The sequence below is a fragment of the Notechis scutatus genome, chromosome 3 (genome assembly GCF_049901735.1).
Source record: "Notechis scutatus isolate UNSWTSFEM ecotype Mainland chromosome 3, rNotScu1.2, whole genome shotgun sequence".
Lineage (NCBI taxonomy): Eukaryota > Metazoa > Chordata > Lepidosauria > Squamata > Elapidae > Notechis > Notechis scutatus.
In genome coordinates this window covers 58,840,666-58,860,976 of record NC_142011.1, presented here as the reverse complement: position 1 = coordinate 58,860,976, position 20,311 = coordinate 58,840,666, and the positions used below count along the sequence as shown (strand labels likewise).

General features: G+C 36.3%; 1 protein-coding gene across 11 annotated transcripts in view; it reads right to left on the bottom strand.

Annotated features, from left to right (window-relative positions):
• Window positions 1–20,311, bottom strand: part of MAST2 (microtubule associated serine/threonine kinase 2) — a 136,871-nt gene that overhangs the window by 14,596 nt on the left and 101,964 nt on the right. For all 11 annotated transcript variants that reach the window (XM_026665789.2, XM_026665791.2, XM_087960192.1 and 8 more), the window contains 13 exons: window positions 19,218–19,350; window positions 17,728–17,795; window positions 16,338–16,423; window positions 13,201–13,409; window positions 12,308–12,446; window positions 10,439–10,571; window positions 9,914–10,079; window positions 7,807–7,908; window positions 6,961–7,083; window positions 6,288–6,397; window positions 2,772–2,926; window positions 811–1,112; window positions 284–502 (listed from right to left, as the gene is read on the bottom strand). In XM_026665789.2, coding sequence (XP_026521574.1) covers window positions 284–502; window positions 811–1,112; window positions 2,772–2,926; window positions 6,288–6,397; window positions 6,961–7,083; window positions 7,807–7,908; window positions 9,914–10,079; window positions 10,439–10,571; window positions 12,308–12,446; window positions 13,201–13,409; window positions 16,338–16,423; window positions 17,728–17,795; window positions 19,218–19,350 — 1,945 coding nt within the window. The remainder of the gene's footprint in view (window positions 1–283; window positions 503–810; window positions 1,113–2,771; window positions 2,927–6,287; window positions 6,398–6,960; window positions 7,084–7,806; window positions 7,909–9,913; window positions 10,080–10,438; window positions 10,572–12,307; window positions 12,447–13,200; window positions 13,410–16,337; window positions 16,424–17,727; window positions 17,796–19,217; window positions 19,351–20,311) is intronic.

The following is a 20,311-nucleotide window of genomic DNA, read 5'->3' as shown; positions in this document are numbered from 1 at the left end:
TCACAAATTATTTGATAAATCATTTATGAAATGATTTATCAAAACAAGTTAGATTTAAAAGTAACAATGTACTAATCATAGCTATAATAGAACAATCAGAGTGAAATCTCACTCCTTATTGCAGCACAAGCTTATCCATGGCAAAGCTACTACTGTATATTAAAGGTAGAATATTGTGGTTCCTGGCAAACCCAGAAAAAGATGTAAGATAGTGGTTACTGTCACATTTAGCTGTCGTCTATTTTGTTTTGATTTTTTTAAAGTCATGAAACAGATAGGTTACCGGAGGGGATCAAGAGGGAGAGGGCAGTAGCTGATGCTGACTTGATCACTTTATTGACAGGCCGTGGGGAAGTCCGCTTTTCCCCAGAATCACCCGAAAGTAGCCGGTGTCGAGCTCGCCGCACAGCCAGATCACTGGTAGCCTTGGGAGTCATAAAGTCTGGACTTTCACTGCTATTGCTGCGTGTATAATGATCACAGACCTCTGTAGTGTTCCCACCTACAATTTAAAAAAAAAAAAAGGTCAGAGCCACATGGAATTTATATTTGCCTCTCCTCCAAAGGTCGCTGCATTATATGGCCCACCAGTCTTTTTTAAAAAGCGATATATTTAGAGCCGCTTTAGCACTTCTGCCACTCCACTAGCTGTGGAACAGCTGAACAGCACTTCTGGTATTTGCAGCCCACCAGGATTTCTAATTTATCAATGTGGCCCTTTCCCCTCAACAAGTTGTGCAGGCCTGGTCTAATAGGCCAAATTACGATCACAGGCCAAGAATTAGAGACAATGCTGCCAGTCCCATATACCTGTAAACGTTGTGCTGCTCATACTACTGACAGTTGAAGAAGGAGTTTTTAGTCCATCGTTATCACCCAGTTGGAGTTCTCTTTTTATAGACTGTTCTGGAATTAGATAAGGAAGACATTCCCGAGGTTGTGTTGTAGGCAAAGATGTCCCATCCAACTGTTTCTTTTTTCCATCTTCCTCAGTTGAAACAGCAAAACGAGGCATTTCGAGAAGCCCAGAACAATGCCGACGGACAGTTAGGGGTGGGCTGGAGTCACTCTCTGTATGAGAGGATTCAGACACTGAGATATGTTTACGCAGTCTGAAAGAGAACAAAAAAACATCACTCAGTTTTCACACAACAGTGTTTTGACTAAATCCATTAATGGTGGTAAAAGAGCATAGTAATACTAAAATTAGGCAAAGATAATTAATTTGAACTAATAAATGAAGAAAGAAAGTAGAGACAAGGAAAAAGATCAGACTGAACTTTATTTTTATTTACCTATTTATTTACATTTATATCTTGACTATTTTTTATAGCAGTGGTCCCCAACATTTGTGGGTTGACTGTCCAGCTAGGACTGGAAAGGAAACTGGGCAGCATGAATGGTGGGCCAATGCACGTACACACAGCCCTTGTGTGAGTGGCGAGCCAGCGCACATGCACGCAGCTCGACTTGCGCGAGTGGCAGGCTGGCGTGTACCCATGCTAGAGTTTGCCAGCCTGCCGTGCATGTGCACAAGTGCTCGCCGGTCCACCGCACATGCACATGAGGTGACCACTGGCCCACCACTTGCGCAAGTTGAGCTGCACATCCAGCCACTCACACGGTCCAATTCCAAATAGGCCATGGCCTGGTAGTGGGACATGGCCCAGTGGGCCTCGACCCCTGTTTTACAGGAAGCTTGTGAGTGGGAGTTTCTTTAAGATAATTTCTTTATTAACAGTTCTACAAATTAGTCTGTACTGAGAAAGAGTTATGTGTCCAAAGTCACCCTGTGAGCTCTATGTCTCAGGGGATCTAGAATTTGAGTCCTCCTGGTTCTTAAGACAGAGGCTGTTGCAGATGCCCTAGTGGATCTTGCTTGAGGAGGATATTGAACAAGGTGTTATCTATAAATCCATAACTTAGCAATTAGAAATTCTAATTCTATGAATTAATTTCATCCCAATCACCCTCTTTTTTTCATAAAGCTAAATTAAACATTGTACTAAAATTACATACTGATTTCTGATTTCATTGGGATTTAAGGGATCTGTAATATTTGTAATGACCAATGGATGCTGGCTCTGGATGGAAAAATGAATCTGAATGCCTTAAAACATTTTTAAGTTTCCTTCTGCAAACAATATAAAGAATTGTAGCTTGAAATATTGTTAAACTACTGATATTCAGAATTCCATTAAAGAAAGCATGTTCAACATAGTAAATAAGGCTAATTGAAAAGTTTGCTTTTCACTTTTCTAAATTCTGCTGTATTGTACCATGAATGACTGTGTTTGTATTAATTATTATAATTATTTCAAATATTTCAAATAATTGGTTTACTTTACATTTATTTTAGCAATGCTTCTCTACTAACTGTTATCAACTACTTAATTTCAGAAATAAATAGTAATACACCTGGAATATAATTTTAGACCAAGGTTGACATTTGGGACTTAGGATCACATTTGTGGGTGAATGCTTCAGGCAGTCTAAGCTGGTAGAATAAAATCATGCAGTGAAACCACCAGATACTGTACTATGACCTATGATTTTAGATTTTTGTAAAGATTTTATTGAAGGCAAATTTTAATAGCAGAAGATACTGATTTTGATTATTGGTATATAAATTATGGACTGCTGTATAGCATGTGAATTAAAATACATTGTTAAATGTGTCTATTCATACATGGCTTTTTTCTCTCTTCAAAAAGTATCCCTTTCCCCAAAAGATAAGTAGAACAGTTAAAAAGGTATTCACACAAACTCACATTTCAGGGGATCCAATCACCCAGCTGCGGTCTCGACTCTTCAAGCCCACTAGGCTATCATGTCTGTCATCCTTTTCTTCACTGAAGCTCCGTTTGGTGGGCGGTGGTGTTTTTCTCTCTTCATGGATGGAAAGACGTTCCATGCTGCTATATACCTACAGGTATAATGTGACTGTTCATCAGCAAACTAAATTATTCAGAACTTAAATATTGATTTTGGTTATGTCTTTTGATTAGCTACTGTTACTTATCTGTAATTGTATTCTCAAGACCAACAGGGAGATTCTGAAGGAACAGTGAATTACTTGAGAGAAAGCATAATGGGATGGCGGACAATGTGGATTCACAGATGACCATTCAATGTAAACGACCATTACAAGTAAAACCACATCTTTTACATGGATCTTGGAATACTAGAAATAAACATTGATCCTGGAGAAATTATGTTAAATAGTGCAAATAAAGAGAGAAAACACAACTGGCTTCTAAAGAATGAAGTGATTAGTGTTTAGTGATTAGTGTTTAGAAATTATGGGGAAAAAAACTCAGGCAAACAATGCCTTGATTCAAGACAAGGGTTAGGACTGACTTCAGAAGGAAGGAACTATCTGGGTAAATGATTATCTTGTCCCTATGAAAAATAAGAAAAGCAGGTTCTCATTGTAAGAAACCTCTAAAAGTCAACAAGACAGCTGTTAAAAAAGTTATTTTCAATGGGAAAAGATGTATTCAAAATGGTATCTTTAGGCTCAAAAGATTTTGACAGTAACACAGAAAGAACTGTTAGTGCACATGATAATTCAAAAGTTATACCCAAACAACTTTCAACCTTTGTGTGCTCTCTTGAAGCAACACCTCATCAGAAAAGGAAATCTGAATTTTCTCTTATGTCTTACTTTCATGTCTTTCACTGATAATGGATGCGATTTAGATTTACGGAATTGTTGAGAGTCAGGCAGTGTACATGTTTAAAATCATCATCACCACCTGCATTCTTGTTCTTGCATTGACAAGAGTCTCTCAAGTTAATCTATAGTAGCCTAGGAATCTCCTAACATTCTCTGGCATATGAACCAGAAATGGGGATATCTACTTCCACAAAAAATGATGGAATGTAACCATAGATGTTTAGTCATTGGCAAGATGGAGTGGTACCCTTGATAAAGATAAAAAACATAGGGTTCCCTCACAGGCAACAGAAAATTCAATTAGTCTCCCAAATAGATACTTTTGATCCCAGACACTATTTGGGATATAATAGAAACTTTGGAGAAAAAAGCATGCTCCCAGATAGAGAACTGCAAAGTAAGATAACTAAGATGTGCACATTTAATAAATGTAACTGGTATATGACCTTCACCAAGGCAAACAGGGCATAGTTGATACCCATCCAGGGGGAAATTAGCAAAATGGAGTCCTTCTGATGGACAGTCAGATGCCTACAACAAGAGGACAGTGATGGCCTGACAACTATTGGGAATCTTGAGAAAGAACCGACAGAAGAATAAATAAAATAAATCGAATTAGGAAGGGAAAAAATCCTTTCTATTAAGCAAAACCACAGGGTTGAATGTGCTAACACTATTTAAAAAAGTAGGAATTTGATGGACCTTCCAGGAGCAGAACTTTTATTAACAATACTGTATGCTTTAAGAAATTCAGAATGGAGCTCTGTGCAAACACTTAACCCATATAGGCATGATGAAGAATAAAAAGATAATTGAATCTAAAACTTTCTCAGAGTGGAAGAAATGAACCATATTAATATATTTTATTTATATTTATTTCAACACACATACACCACACACATACATAATTAAATATATAACAATTAATTGGATTAAAAACATATTTCTTGCATTGGTGTTCCCTGGGATTCTTTTTAAGACAGCTCAAACAACATTTGAAACAGACGTTTTGGAAAGCAATACCCTGTTTAATGCTGAAAATGAGTCAGTTGGTAACATTTAAAAACTCATAGTTAATCTACTTCCCCCCAAAACCTCACAATAATAAGCCTAACCCAAAGAGGTATTTCAAAGAGAAACTACATCCCCATCTGACCACTGTGCATATTCAAACATGCCTCAGTGGTTTTACACTGACATCTTAAATCACCAAAGAGTTAATTGGAAGGAGAAAAGAAACTGATGTTTCTAGGACTGAGCTCAACTGAGAATCTGATTTGCATATCAAACTGATGAAAATATCATTATAAAAAATTCACAACATCACAGAGTAGTTATTAATAAATTATCTGGCCCAATTGTCAGACAAGACTTTCAAATGAGTCTTCCATGCCATTCACTTTGAATACAGTATTTTTCTTCAAAGTGTAAAATATAAGCATGCCAACATCACATCGCCTAAAGATACTGGTTTAGTTTCCACTTTATTCTCTCTGCTCCCTCACAGAACTCCTTTTCAGTTTATATCAACCTTAATTTTCTTACAATATTTCTTAGGTTTGTAAAGTATCTGCTAATGCAGGGGTCCCCAACCACCGGGCCCTGGACCGGTACCGATCCGTGGATCATTTTGTACCGGGCCGCAAAGAATGAATAATCGTGATTAAAATATATATAAAAATATGTTTTTGCTTCCAGGTGTCTTATTTTGAAAGACAACCACTTCCGCCCTCGCCTAACTTCCGCACTTGACTCTTTGGCGCGTATTTATCCTGCATCAGCAATGCAAGCTAGCCCTCGCAAAACGAGCCAGAAACAGAGTTCACTGGAGAGTTTTTTTGGAAAGGGTAAACGATGAAGCCATGAAACCATCAAAACTGCGCCGCCACATGGAGACAAAACACCCAGCATTGATTAAGGTTTTTGTTATTGGAACCTTCACGCCCCTACCCGGTCCTTGAAAAAGTGTTTCTGTGTGAAACTGGTCCCTGGTACAAAAAAGGTTGGGGACCACTGTGCTAATGTACACATGCATGCATACATACTATATGTACGTATGTACATACATACATACATACATACATACAAAAAATAGTATGTGTTTGTGTGCACATGTAAATAAATAACTTCAGTTGTATCTGCAGTTTCTAATTGTGATAAAAGAGAGTTTGCCACTTAAATTACTGAATGTAAGGAATACTTATTAAATAGAATTTCAAAATTTGTGTTCCATGAACTAGTCACTCATGTGCCTTCTATGTCATCAAATACATGTTTAGAATCTTTCATGATATTCTGACCTCAGTGTTCAATTTCTATTTTAAGACTACTGAAAACCCAGCTTTGCAAATATATGGCATCACAAAAATTCAAAATATTCCATGGCACCCTTGTGAATTCGATGCAAGGCTCCAGAGCACAATCGTGGGGAGTTGGGGAACTGTAGCATATACCAAACTAACTGGTGACATCTTATTATAAAGAGCCCTCTATTATACATATTGGTGACCTACATTTGAAAAGTTGACCTTCCAGCATACTATAGAGAGTTTTTCAAATTGTTTTCATCAGAATTTTCAAAACCCATTTATTCAGCAACACCTCATACCTTGCTAAATCTAGGTGAACATGAGGAAAACTGTCTAATTTTCATATGATCATCATCATTTGTGTCTTCCTCCTCCTCAGAATCTAAGTGTTGATATCGCTCAGTGCGAGCTGCAAACAAGAAAACAGATTTGAGCTCAAGTATTTGTACAAGAAGAAAGCCTACCGTATTAGTATTTTCTGCACTTAGAAGCAAATGTAGTGTGGTAAGGCATAGGTGGCTGCCATAGTATGTCATGAGCATGCCAGGGTGAGGCTGCTGCAGAGTGTGGGAGGATGCGCATGCACACAGACATGTGCAGTGGGTGCAAGCAGGCACACACTACAGAGTACAAGATCCTGGGGAGAAGTACAAGATCCTCAGAAGAAAAAGCAGGAGGGGTGGGAGCAAGTTACAGGAATTGTTTGAAACTTTCCGTGCCTGCTTTCCCCTTGACTTGCTTGTGGGACGCTGGCAGGGAAGGTTCCAAATGGTCATCATGTGACCACAGGATACTGCAAACATTGTTAAGTGCAAGCCAATTGCCAAGCACCCAGATCATGATGTTGGGGCGACCAGAATTTCAAGGACTGGTTGTAAATACCACTCATTCAGTGCTGTCATAATTTCTTATATTTATGAAAACGTAAGCAAAATGCTAAAATAATTATAATCTCTGATCATTTTTCCTTACTGTCAAAATAACTAGTATCATCTTCTGACTCTAATTGTGGGATAAATTCTGCTTTTTGCCGTAGTAATCCATTCCAGTCTAAGTCTTTGAAGAACCTGTGTTGTTTCACTTCAAAAGCACTACCTGTAATGACAACAATTGTGAGGAATTCTTCATAGAGTAGCAAGTATAGTCCACTGAACAAAAATCAGAGCTCAGTAGAGACATGATACACTAACTTTCTTCTCCAAAATAATGACAGGAGATGAATTGGTGATGTTGTTTTAGCTCTTTGTGACAACAACTGTAAGTTCAAATACATCTGAATTATTTAACCATAAAGGAAGGAATAAGGGATATTGCATGCAAGTATATGCATTTTTAAATTGTAAGTTAGTTTTTATACAGTTTTTGTTATTATGAGGAATGACAATCCATGTTCAATTTCATAAATTCTGACCAATAAAGCAGAATGCAAAATGTCCCATCACTGTTGCTGATGGAAGTATATGGAACACTGGATAGAAATATGGGAACTTTCTAGCTATTTGTCAGCAGATGCATTTTTAACGGAATGTTTAAATATTGGCCAATATTCGTCTCTACTAAAACAAAATAAACTTTGTTACAAGATCCACCAATACAATAATTGTACTAACTTAGAAAGCGGAAAGCAACAAGCACTAAAGTTACATATGCAATTATATTGTTGTACTATGGAACTATTTACATTTTTGGCTATTTACTCTAAATGGACAAAATGGCTTATACGTAAACCCAAAATGGCATATAATCTAATATTAATAAATATAAAAAAGTAAAAAATTTACATATCATTGTAAAATCATTTTTATAAATATGGAGCACCTGTTCCCAGTCTTTCCATAGGGTTTTGTCGTAGGAGTTTACCAATCAAGTCCTGGGCATCTAGTGGTAAAGCTTCATCTCCTTCTGGCCAGACAATTTCATCTGCAGAAATCATGTTGGCAGGATTACACTCTGCACAAGATTCTGTGCATAGAACAATGTTTTCATGTCTCATACCTCTCAACTTCTCCTCCCTCAGATATAACCACCACCACCCCGCCACTACCAATAGCATTATTCAGGTTAGAGGTGTCTGAGGGATCTGATCATTGGGTCAAAAATGATGAAAGCCAGATTGTGCTTTCATTCCTTTCATATGTTTGTGAAACGTCATGACACGCATAAAAAAGGAGCAGAGCTTATACTGCAACGGCACGATGCTGCTTTCACCTCCTGCCCTACTGACAACTCTGCTTTCAATGTCAGGAGAATCTCTCAATGAGAGATGTACCAGATGATAGGCACAAGTAAATTAATCTGATATTATGAAAGGCATTCTCCAGGTACAGATGAAACAATTATCTGTTGTTTCAACCACTGCTCGATTAAATGCATGTTTATAATACAATAATATTACATATAGATAGTTTAAATAATCGGTTCAAGGATAGTCAATACTTGGAAAGGGCATGCCTGAAAGAAACAGTTTAGACCAAACTGGCGACCCATGGGCCAGATGTATCATAGTGTAGGCCATGCCCACCCCGGCTTCGCAAAGGCAAAAAACATAATAATATGTTGTGATATGTCACATGACGCAGTTGAGTTTGACACCTGTGATTTAGATCCTCTCCCTGGGACAAAAAAAAAAAAAGCATTGCTGCTTTATGTTATTTTGTGCCTTCATGTTGACTCTTGGCAACTGCCTGGACATAAGGGGAACCTGGCAGGGAAGATTTCAGTAAGGGGTTTGCCATTGCCTCCTTCAGGGATGGAGACAGCCAGGGATGGGGGGAACTAACCAAAGGTCACTCAGCTGCCTTTGTGCCTGAGACTAAAACTCATGGTCTCCAAGTTTCTAGACTGGTGATATAATCACTATACCAAACTGGCTTTCACTGCTGCTTTAAGAGTTGTAAATTAAGTTTAAATGTGAAATTCCATAAAGCAGCAGCATCATTTTTCAGGCTCATACAGAAATCTTTAAAAAGTTAATGTGCTTTAATGAAGAGCTAAATATGCTGCCCTCAGAGGAGATCTGAAGCATTTCTGAGTCATTCTTGAAGTATAATATGCACAGTGCTACTGAATGTACTGCAGGTGATATGGATATTTAGCTATCAACTGGGTTAATATTTTTTATAATACAATTGTATATTGATAATTTCTATCTATGAAGGTTCTAAATCCAACATAACATATTTAAATATATAATACATTCAAATATTAAATTACATGCCAATAGATATGGTGTGTGTGTGAGTGTGTGTGTGTGTTGATGTAGATTCTTCTTATAATGTTTAGCATGTTGAATCCTACTCTCTACAAATGAAGTTCCACTCGCAGTACAGGGGTTTCCTGCCACTCCCTTCCAAATATAATCCATAGGCCAATAGCAGAAATGTAGTAAAAAATGGGAATATCCTTTTGGATCAGAGACAAAAAAAATGTATAACATGGCACATTAAAACTGCTATTTGTGCCATTTAAAAACATACAATACTTATATATTTGGTTGGCTACATCAATGAGGTAGGTCTTTAGTATGTTATCAAAGTATCCATGTTCTGTTTTACTACAGCTAAGTCTCGAGTGTAATTGGCTCTGTTTCTGTGATTTCATGCATGACTTTGCAAATTTCACGTTAGATAATTGACAAATGAAGAATAGAAGCAAAACTTTTAATTTCCAAATAAAATTAAGAGAAATACATCTTTTTTTTGCACCAGCTGAATTGATGTATGGCATTTGCTTTTTAATGTTTGTTTTATTGTATTGCAGGGGAAATTACCTTGGAGCCCGAAGGAGACAGTATCCATTTTCCAAAATCAGATAAGCTAACTAAATAATACTAAATTACTAATATTCTTCTTGTTTAATTAAATGATTTTAAGCCATTTATCAATTTCAAGAAGACATTTAATACTTATAAAAGTTGGATACCTACCACTGATAACTTGCCCAAATAACTCTTCAGGGGTATCTCCAAAAAAAGGAACACAACCAACTAGAAATTCATACAAGATTATTCCCATGGCCCACCAATCCACAGGCTTTCCATACCCTTGTCGCAATATTACTTCAGGTGCAATGTATTCTGGAGTCCCACATACCTGGAAAGAAAATTTTAAAAATGCTAGGATGTAGAAAATCTCTAATGGAGAAAATCAAACAATAAAATTGTAATGTAAATCATGTTTAAACAACGTGGAACAAATTCATTATTCATTACCCAAAAAAGCAAATATTTTTAATTAAATACTTGCACAAAAACATTTGAGATTAGATTAATTTAAATCTGTCCAAACTGAGCAGAATTTTTCATTGCTATACTTAAAGGAGTTAAAATTTTACTGTGCTGTTTCTGGGTCAGGGTATAAAACCCATGTTGAACATATTGGCTTTAGGCAGTTTTAAAAAATTAATATATGCAGGTATGCATAGTAATTTCAAAACTGTAATTTTGGCTTACTTGCTTATCCAAGAATTCTCTGGCATCTTTCTCAATATGACCTTCATACAGATTAGTTGTCAAACTCATTAAGCCAATTTTGGAAAGGCCAAAATCAGTCAATTTGACGTGACCCATTGAAGTTATGAGAAGACTGAAAAAGGGGAATAGAGATTAGTATTATAATGTCATTTATGAACATTTAATCATGCCACAATACCATTCTCTCTCTCTCTCTCTCTCTCTCTCCATACATACATACACACACACACACACACACACACACACACTTTAATAAATGTTACACAGGCTGTCCTCGATGTATGACCACAACTGAGCCCAAAATTTCTGTTGCTAAACAAGGCAGGTTGTTAAGTGAGGTTTGCCCCATTTTATGACCTTTTTGCTACAGTTGTTAAGAGAATCACTGAAGTTGTTAAGTGAATCTGGCTTCCCTCCACTGACTTTGCTTGTTGGAACCCGTCTGGGAAGGTTACAAATGGTGATCACGTGACCCTGGGTCTATGTGGGAGAATGGAACTGTCATAGATACATGCCAGGTGCCAAGTACTCAAATTTTGATCACATGACCATGGGGATGCTGCAATGGTCATAAGTGTGAAAACTGGTCATAAGTTATTTTTTTCCAATGCTGTTGAAAACCACTAAATGAATGGTTATAAGTCGAGAACTACCTATAACTTTAATATCTCATTACTGTAGAAAATGTCTTACATAGAGTGAAAATCTTAAAGGATTATCTCATTTGAAATATGTATTTCTATGCATTTTGCATGCTAGTTATTATGAAGCCATCTATGCTATCTGCCTTCCATGGGAATTAAGCTTAGAAAGCTTTCATTGGACTTGCCAACAATTTAGGTAAGAGTAACTACAAAGCACAAAAGATTTCCATTGAGCTATGCCTCCAATCATGTAACTCTGTTCAAAAGAACCCTGTTCTTTTATATTATTATTTTTGGTGTCTATCTGCATCCTTGGTGATGACGTATTTCAACAAGAAGAAAAAAACAAAAATGAAAGAAAGCTAGAATTAGCTATGTCCTAGCCCAAGTTTGCTTTTGGCCATGATTACTGACAACTCTATTACCGTTTATTATCAGTACATGGCCTATGAGGTTATTATTTTCATTAGAATATGACTTTTGACATACATTTCCCCATTTGTACATGAAACTAACATTTATATATATCTAAGCCTTGCCATAAAAGGAATTACCTGCTACATAACTTTAAGGGAAAAAAATCAGGGTCTAATTTGAGTCAGATTTGAATACTTTTACATATAGACACTGAATTGGACCCAAACCTAATAATGCTTTTAAACAAATTAATTTAAATCAATGAGCTTTTGTTTTAAAATGCCCTTGAATTGATTTCTGGTTACTGCATCCATGTACATTTCTTGCCAGTGTTATAGAACTGATTTTTCATTGCTATCTTCCAGAAAGTTTAAATTCTTACTAGATATATCTAATTTAAATTCTATCTTTGTTCTTTGCTTTACAGTCTCACCCATTAAAGGTTTGAGCCAAGTATATGTGTATAAAATGATAAAATTATAGGCCTGTTCACCTTGCACTTTTACTGGGTATTAAATGTATCCTTGCAGAAGGACAATCAAAGGTTTCCTGTTGTTGAAAAGCCTCACTTTAAATTTAGAACACAATTAATGAAATAATAGTTTTTCAATAAATTTTATTGAAATAATCAAAATCTTGATATTTATCAAGAAGCAATTCCAGAATAAATATTGGAATGAAAGGTTGCCCTTCCAGAGGAGAAAAAATAGTACAAGTTGTTGCTATAGATATTTTTAGAATGAACAGCTGCAACTGCAAGTACAAACATGAGAAGTTAAAAGCATACTTGTCAGGTTTTAGGTCACGGTGGACAATTCCATAATTGTGGAGGTATTCTAATGCCAGTACAGTTTCTGCAAAATACATTCTTGCCATGTCTACAGGCAATGCTCCAATGTTCTTCAAAAGAGTTGCACAATCCCCTCCTAGATCACAGTAAAAATAATTTCTGTATTCATTATCGAACTATACAAAGCTGACAGTATATCATGTTATGTACAGTATATCCATCCATGTCTAATCAAAAGAAAAACTAACACTAAACTAAGAATTTTAAATGTTATTTTATTGGACCAAATGTTTGTCCAATATTTTAGTCTAATGCATTATCTTTAAAATAATAGATCAGTTTCTAGATTTGTTCTCAATAGGTGCACATAACTGAGGAATGTTACATTAATATATAAAAGGAGCCAAAAATAGGATATTTCTGCATACTCTGCCATACAATGCTAAATAGACATTGATAAGGAGGAAGACCAGGGAAATGTGAGGCAGATAGGAATATAATTTGGTGGTGATGAATTAGGAAAAATCAGTAGGAAGTATTTGGTGCCTGGTTCCTCTTCTGGATCAATAAGCTCATTGTACATCCAGCTGCATTGTTTTGGCTGCTGTTGGTAAATACCAATTCTGTTGGTATAGAGTTGGTATTCTCTTTCATTCATAAGCTCATTAAAGTGATGGACAAATATGCAGATTTGGCATATATTACTGAAATATGGTGGAACAGAGCAAGTTTTATAGCACAATATAGCCATTCTATCTTGAAAGATATGAAACAAATCCTAGACTGATAAAATAATGAAAGTCCCCTAGCATCTAAATGAAGCATCATATGTAATCTCTCTCTTCCTAATTAAAACAATCTACTACAATGTCTGGATAAATTCTGGATACCTTCCACATATTCCATGACCATGCAAAGATGCCGCTTCGTTTCAAAGGAGCAAAACATGCTGACAACAAAAGGATTTTCTGCAAAAGTTAGGATATCCCTCTCCACAAAAGCTTGCTGAATTTGGTTCCTCAAAATAAGGTTCTGCTTGTTAATCTTCTTCATTGCAAAACGTTGACGTGTATTCCGGTGGCGCACCAAGAACACTGCGCTATGGTAACACATGAACAATATGTTATACAGGAAATGAGAAAGAATGCATCTAAAGTTTCACTTGTTTGAGCTAGAAAGCTAGAAAGAACTCACAAAAAGGACAGGATTAACTAGTACCAAGTAATTTATCTTTGTTCTCCAGGCTCTACTTGAATTTTAAAGTTAAATTTTTTATAGTAAAGGATAGAATTTTATGTGTGGTTCAAGTAATCATGAACAAAAGTAGAAAACAAGAACAAAAGACTGTTAGAAATAAATCTATCAAGTTAGCATTACAAAATTTGAATATTGGATCTGTTTTATTTATATGTAACTATTACTGCAAATATAACTTCCATTATCAAATGTTCTTTTTATTTTTATCAATTCCCCATGTATTAAGATTTTTTTATACCCTTTTGTTTGATTCAGTATTCCTCTGGGGGAAAAAAATGACCATTTTCCTTTCTTTGAAGAAGACTTTCAGGTAGCGATGTGCAGCCATTTAATCCAAAAGAGAAAAGGTACATCTACAGCACCTATCAGTGCCTCCTTCAATTGACAGGTACAGTAAGTGTGTTCAGTCAGATCCCTTCTAAAGCATCTTTTCTGCTTCAGATCTAAATAGCTGCACATCCATATTTATTAGACATTTGCAAAACATTTTGCATGTAAGTACAGAAAAGTTAGTTTGGGATGGTGTCAGCCTGAGTCAAAACATTTTCTAGATATGGTCCTGCCGCTATTGGTTTAGGCTCAACATGTGGTGGAATTTTGTAGAGAAATAGCAGGAACTGAAGAAGCAATTGATACATCGAGAGAGCTATTCTGAAGCAAACTAATTTTAGAGATTAGCAAGTGAGTTACAAAGGAAAAAATTGCAGCTTGACAATTGGACTCATTGATGGACTGGTGCATCTGCTTGATCAGGGGATAACTGGTGCACATGTATTTAGTTGCCTGCTGTCTCAGAGGCAGCCTCCAGATTCTCAATTCCATTTCTATTTTTTCCATTTGTAGTTTTAATTTTGATCCAAGATACTGTATTGACAAGAGCTTTAATTAATGTAAAAACAAAATGAAAGAGAAATTCAGTCAGTTTTTGAGTTTAAATACACCCTTTCCCCCAAATCAAGATAGTTGACTTATTGGGTGATTCCTCCAATGAGTTCTGTGACCACATACTGGTACCATGTGCATTGCAACGTGCAAGGAACATGAGCATATACATTCAAGGAGGCCCTTTCTTTTTATACTTCAACAAGAGGCTTACCCATAGGGCTTCTCTTCCCTCCCATCTCCAGTTTAGGGTTCACTCATTACATTATCTAAACCATGTTGCTTCCTTATAAAAGCTTATAAAAGCCTTGAGAGCTAAGCTACTGGGAGTGGGGGATATAATCAATATTTGATTAACATAAGACTGTAAGGAGGCTTGATTTTAGCACTATGCTTCGTCTTCCCGAGGCAGCAATGGTGCCATGTAATGGTCTTAGGGTGACTCAGGAACATTTCCCCTTCATAAAATGAATGGGAGTTGGCATTTCAGCCAACCAGCCAACCATTTCTCTTGTTAGGAACACAGGAATAGAAATAATGGTCAGAGAAGGAGGACCAACAGATGCCACCTAAATGTAAGCGCACTGAAAGCACACTGAATGGTGGTTCTGGTGACCCAGATGCAATAGCAGAACTCTACCTAGGACCAAAGAGGACATGCCACAGGCATGACATGCAAGGCATTTATCTGCAGAGGAAGTGGGCAGTTTCAGCAAGTTGACATTTTGTCATGACACAGCTACCCAAAGAGGTGAGATCTGCATGATAATACGACATACTTAAATCCCCCTCCTCCCTACAATCCCCTTTGGGGAAAAGGGACAATAACTGATTAGAATTAGCCTACTTCTAGTAAGGTGTTGACTAGTGATGAGGAACAACTAGGAGGACACAGTGGTCTAAAAGCACCAAGCATGACATATGCTATCATACAGATAATGTGTCTGAGTGACCAGCAATTCAATCTTGTGCAGGATGCCAGTTTCTGATTGCTTTGATTACTAATATGCCACCTTCAGCAGGCAAACTATACCAGTTCCTATAGACTGTGGCCAGCAGCACACCCCAACATTTACCTCTGCTTCATCTTGGATATTTGGGCCACCTGACATGAAATAGGCACTCACTGCACTTTGGTAAGTGGAAATGAACAGGTCTTTGCTGCTATAGTTTTGTCAGTCCTCATGTTAATTGTGTAAAATGATATCTGCTTGGAGGTGGCCAGTGCCAGGTAATCTCAGTTGTCACCAAGGTGAATGCTGCTATAGGCATATGCAATATGATTGCTTCCACTTGGGTGTAAAGGGGAGCTCTGCTCACATTACAAAATAAGGGAGAAATCTGCCCCGTAGTGGAGGGATGAACTCTCCATCCTATGTTATCAGGATTAAATATGTGTGGAAACTTGCATTGATGCAAGATGGTTTTCTTATTAAATGCATTGCTGCTGAATACATGAAATTCACACCTGGAAGTGTGAGATAGAAGGACAGGGCTCATTTCCACCCCTTTTGCAATAACTGAACAAGATTACTGTGGCATTTCCCAATAATGGTTTGTTTTTCTCTAAAACAGCAGTGTGGAGGAGGAAGGGCACACTAATTTTCTCATCCTGTTACCCTCCTCCAAGGTTTCAGCAGAACCACCACAGGAACCAGCCTTATTCTACTGCAGAGCTATCACAAATTTAAAGGGAGAGGAGCATTTTAAAATTAGAAAAAAAGCCTACAGGTTTATTCCTATAATTTACAAAACAAATGACATATATAATCTCTTCTGCAGCCACTTTAAAATATTAACATATTAACACTGGCATTCTCACATCATTAACCTGTTTTTTAAAATCTCATTTTAAAAAACAAATGCTAGTATGACTTATTTGTCTTACCCATATGCCCCATTACTGATCAATTTAATAGTTTCAAACTCCTCTTCTGATGGTGTTTTCTTGGATTGCACAGTTGCTCCCCGATTCTGAAATAGCAAAAGTAGCTTTCATTCCACTTTTAATCTATTAAATAGGTAACTGATATTCACCACCGACCCAATTCTTCTTTGGAAGCATAAATGAATAGAACTATTATGATTTCATTATGCTTGCTAAAGCCACTTGATTTTTTTCTTTGCTACCCTGACAAATTCCATAATAAAATTGGAAGGAGCTTGAACTGGAGGAGCTGAGTGCTTGGTAAATTAAGGACTGCCCACCTGTGGGCTGGATCCCTGGCCCTCCTGGATGATACAAGCTGTGAAGGAGTAGATGGGAAACTTGATCTCAGTTCTGATGAATGCCTCCTTGGAGGAGGAGCTGATACAGCTATTCTTCAGAAAAGCATAGATAACCCTCTTCCTTAAAGAAATAGGCTGAGACTCAACCTAAGCAAAATTAAATGACTGTTGATTCAGAAGTCAACAGAGTCCAGAACAGTAATAATTTTAGTATTAAATGAGGTCACAGTTCCTACAAAAAGATAGGATGGTGTGTGTGTATGACAATAAGAGTAATTTCTCAAAATTCCAAAGTAACATGATTTTTATGAGCCGTGGTGGCGCAGTGGTTAGAATGCAATATTGCAGGACAATTCTGCCGACTGCAAGTAGTTTGATCCTCACCAGCTCAAGATTGACTCAGTCTTTCATGTGAAGTCAGTAAAATGAGGACCCAGATTGTTGGGAGCAATATGCTGACTTTGTAAACCACTTAGAGAGTGATATTTATTAAACAGAAATATGGCTGCTCTAAGAAATTTAATTTTCTATTCTTTTTCTGAATATTTCCCATTATAATACTTAATTTTATTCAACAGATAGTTACAGTGGATATAGAAAGTCTGTACACTGCTGTTAAAATGCCAGGTTTTTGAGATGCAAAAAAAAAAATCAGACCAAGATAAATCACTAGAATTTTTCCATCCTTGTCCAATCCAATTGAAAAACAACCAGGAATCTTCAGGGAGGAAAAATAAAAAACTAGAATAATGTGACTGTATAAGTGTTCACACCCTCTTATAAGTACGCATGTGGCTGTGCATTCTATACTAGCTTGTATGTTATAAAAGCTTGTATGTTATAGTAAAGGTGGGGAAAATCCTGAAGTGCTTTATCTTGGTCTGATTTTTTTACACTTAAAAACCTGGCATTTTAACAGGGATGTGTGGAGACTCTATAACCACTGTAATTATCATTAGGAAAAAAATGTACATGTACACAACTTATACGTTGCTAATATCAGTGCAGAAACATTTTTATATTATGGAATGGAGCTGTTAAATCACTACCTTTCCTTCTGCAGAATCATCTGTCTCTGGAGTATCTGGACTATCACAACTATTCAGCTGGGCCATTTCTGGAAAGAAAGGAAAAATATGCTTTTAAGATGTAATAGTATACAATCATTGGTATTCAAAGAATAATACACCTATTCCCTTATCTCATTTGCAGTCCTTCCTGCATAGCTTTTTTTGGTGTGCCTTTGAATCAGCCTTGACACCTGGCAATTGCTGAAAAATTCCCTACAGTTTTCTTGACAGTATTTTCAAAAGTAGTTTGCTGCCTTCTTCCTTGGCCTGAGAAACACTGACTAGTATAAAGAGTGGGAAAGTTTTTGCATGGGGCCTATATTGGATGCTGGTGGGTAGAAAACAGTAGCACACAAGATTTTTGATACTGAGAACTTTTCAGCCAAACCAAAATGTCATGGATGGTCACTGTTATTATATCACTTTACTTTGTAACTATGCAAATACATCTCCTTAGTATTGGTAAGGTTATTCTTAATAACATATAGGATAGATTCTATATTTTCTCATAAGGCTTTTTTAATGTTTAAAATAAGTGAGATGGTTAAAATGTTCATTTGGAAAAATCAGAGTCCTAAACAGCTTTTTGTAAGTTACATATTTTTCTCTTTGTTTTTTTTATTTCAAAGTTATTTCAATCTATCAGTCATATGAAGCCTCAGCAAAATTCCAAGGCAAAAAGGAAAAATACCAGATACCATTTGTCATCTTCAGTACAAATTGTTGTACACTGACACTACATTTTGCTGTAAAAAGCACTTCCTCCTATAAAAAGCTAATGTATCCTTTCACTGTTTTTGTGTGCAGTATTCAGAAAAATTCAACACATGAATTTCTATTTAATGCAGAAGATGTATAGCAATGAAAGATATGATATGCATGGTCACTTCACACATAAAATTAGTGGGTTAATTCCATAATTGAGCAGTCAAGAATAGAACAGCACAGTGTTTATCAACCTCAGCAATATTGAGGACTTCAACTGCCAGAATTCTGGGAATTCAAAGCCATTCATCTTAAAGTCGTTGAGATGAGAAAAAAGTTGGCATACAGCATTCCCCTGGGAAAGGAAGTTGAAGTCCAATGCAGCCATCCCCACAGAAGGAAAGTGATAGGGATGGTAATTATTTTTCTTCCCATTTCATTTACAGTTTGGGAGGGATTTGTTGCAAATGCAGGGGAAACAGAAGACTCATCCTTTCCAGCCCATAGGACCACCTTTTTGTTGAACTCTGCTTTGTGTAATTTGGAGAGTGTAATATGTATTATTATATACTATAATATATCATTAAAGTAATAATTAAAATGCATAGGCACACTAATGGGACACCGTAATACTTACATTCTTAATAGTTGATGTGCTCATTAGTTTTTGTGTGCTAGTTAATGTTTGTGACAATGACTAAGATGCTTTGTGATATCCTACTCTTTTCTGCTTCGTTACAGTTCTAAGAATACAATGCTCTCACCCTCCAAGGGATCCCTGGTAAGGCCCAGCTGACATATAATATAACGAGGGATGTCACATTTAATTCCTCCCCCTTCTTTGGCATGGCCTTCAGCAGCCTCCAGCAGATGATAGAACTCTTCAGGATCAAACTCCTAAAGCAAAAGAATACAGAAAGAGAATATGTAATTTGATTTAAAAAACAAATGCTTATAACTCGAGGTATAATTTATTTTAAGAAAAATGGAAATAAAATGCATAGTGTAACTTAAATTTATGTAAGTTTGTAAGTCCAGATTAAAACCTGATTTAAAGTTTATGACACAACTCAGTATTGTTCTCAGGGCATGGTTGTGCTTTAGAAAAATATAAATGGGTAGATAAAAGATTATTCAGAATGATATTACTCATTAAGGCACCATAAGAGCAATAAAAGATTAGACAACAGAATTATGGAAACCATTTTTCTTATTTCTTAATGAAAATTATTTTTCTTATTTCATTTAGTCTTACAACTCTGCAGAGAGATGATTTTGCATTGCATAACTATGGAACAGATATCCAAAAGCATTATACCCTGCCTACTAAAATAGTTGGTTCATCAGAGAGGTCAAGAAAAGTAATTTGGCTGAGCTAGAAAGGCACACAACTGAAACCAATATCAATGATTAATTTAAAAGTATTATGGGAATTGAAAAAAATAACCATATAAGGAGCAAGACAGCACATAACATCCAGTGTAATGCTCCAATTTCTGTTGTAAAGTATTTAGGGAAAATAGAAGAAATATTAAGTGACAGAAAATCAGAAAAATCCCTGATCTAAATCGTGCAACCATTCACTGCATTATATGTAATAACGATATAAAAAAGATGGAGGTCACTGATAGATTAATAACAGAACCCACCCACCTTCCCTTGCTCAGCTTATTTCCTCCACCCATTCTTTAGCTTTATATGTTTTATACTATTTTATTATATTTATACTATTGCATTGCTTTATTCTTTTTAACATTGTAAGCTGCCCAGAGTCACCTTGTGGTTGAGATGGGTGGCAAAAAAAAAATCAACAAATAAAATAAAAATAAAAATGTATTGTATTATTTATATCGAATAT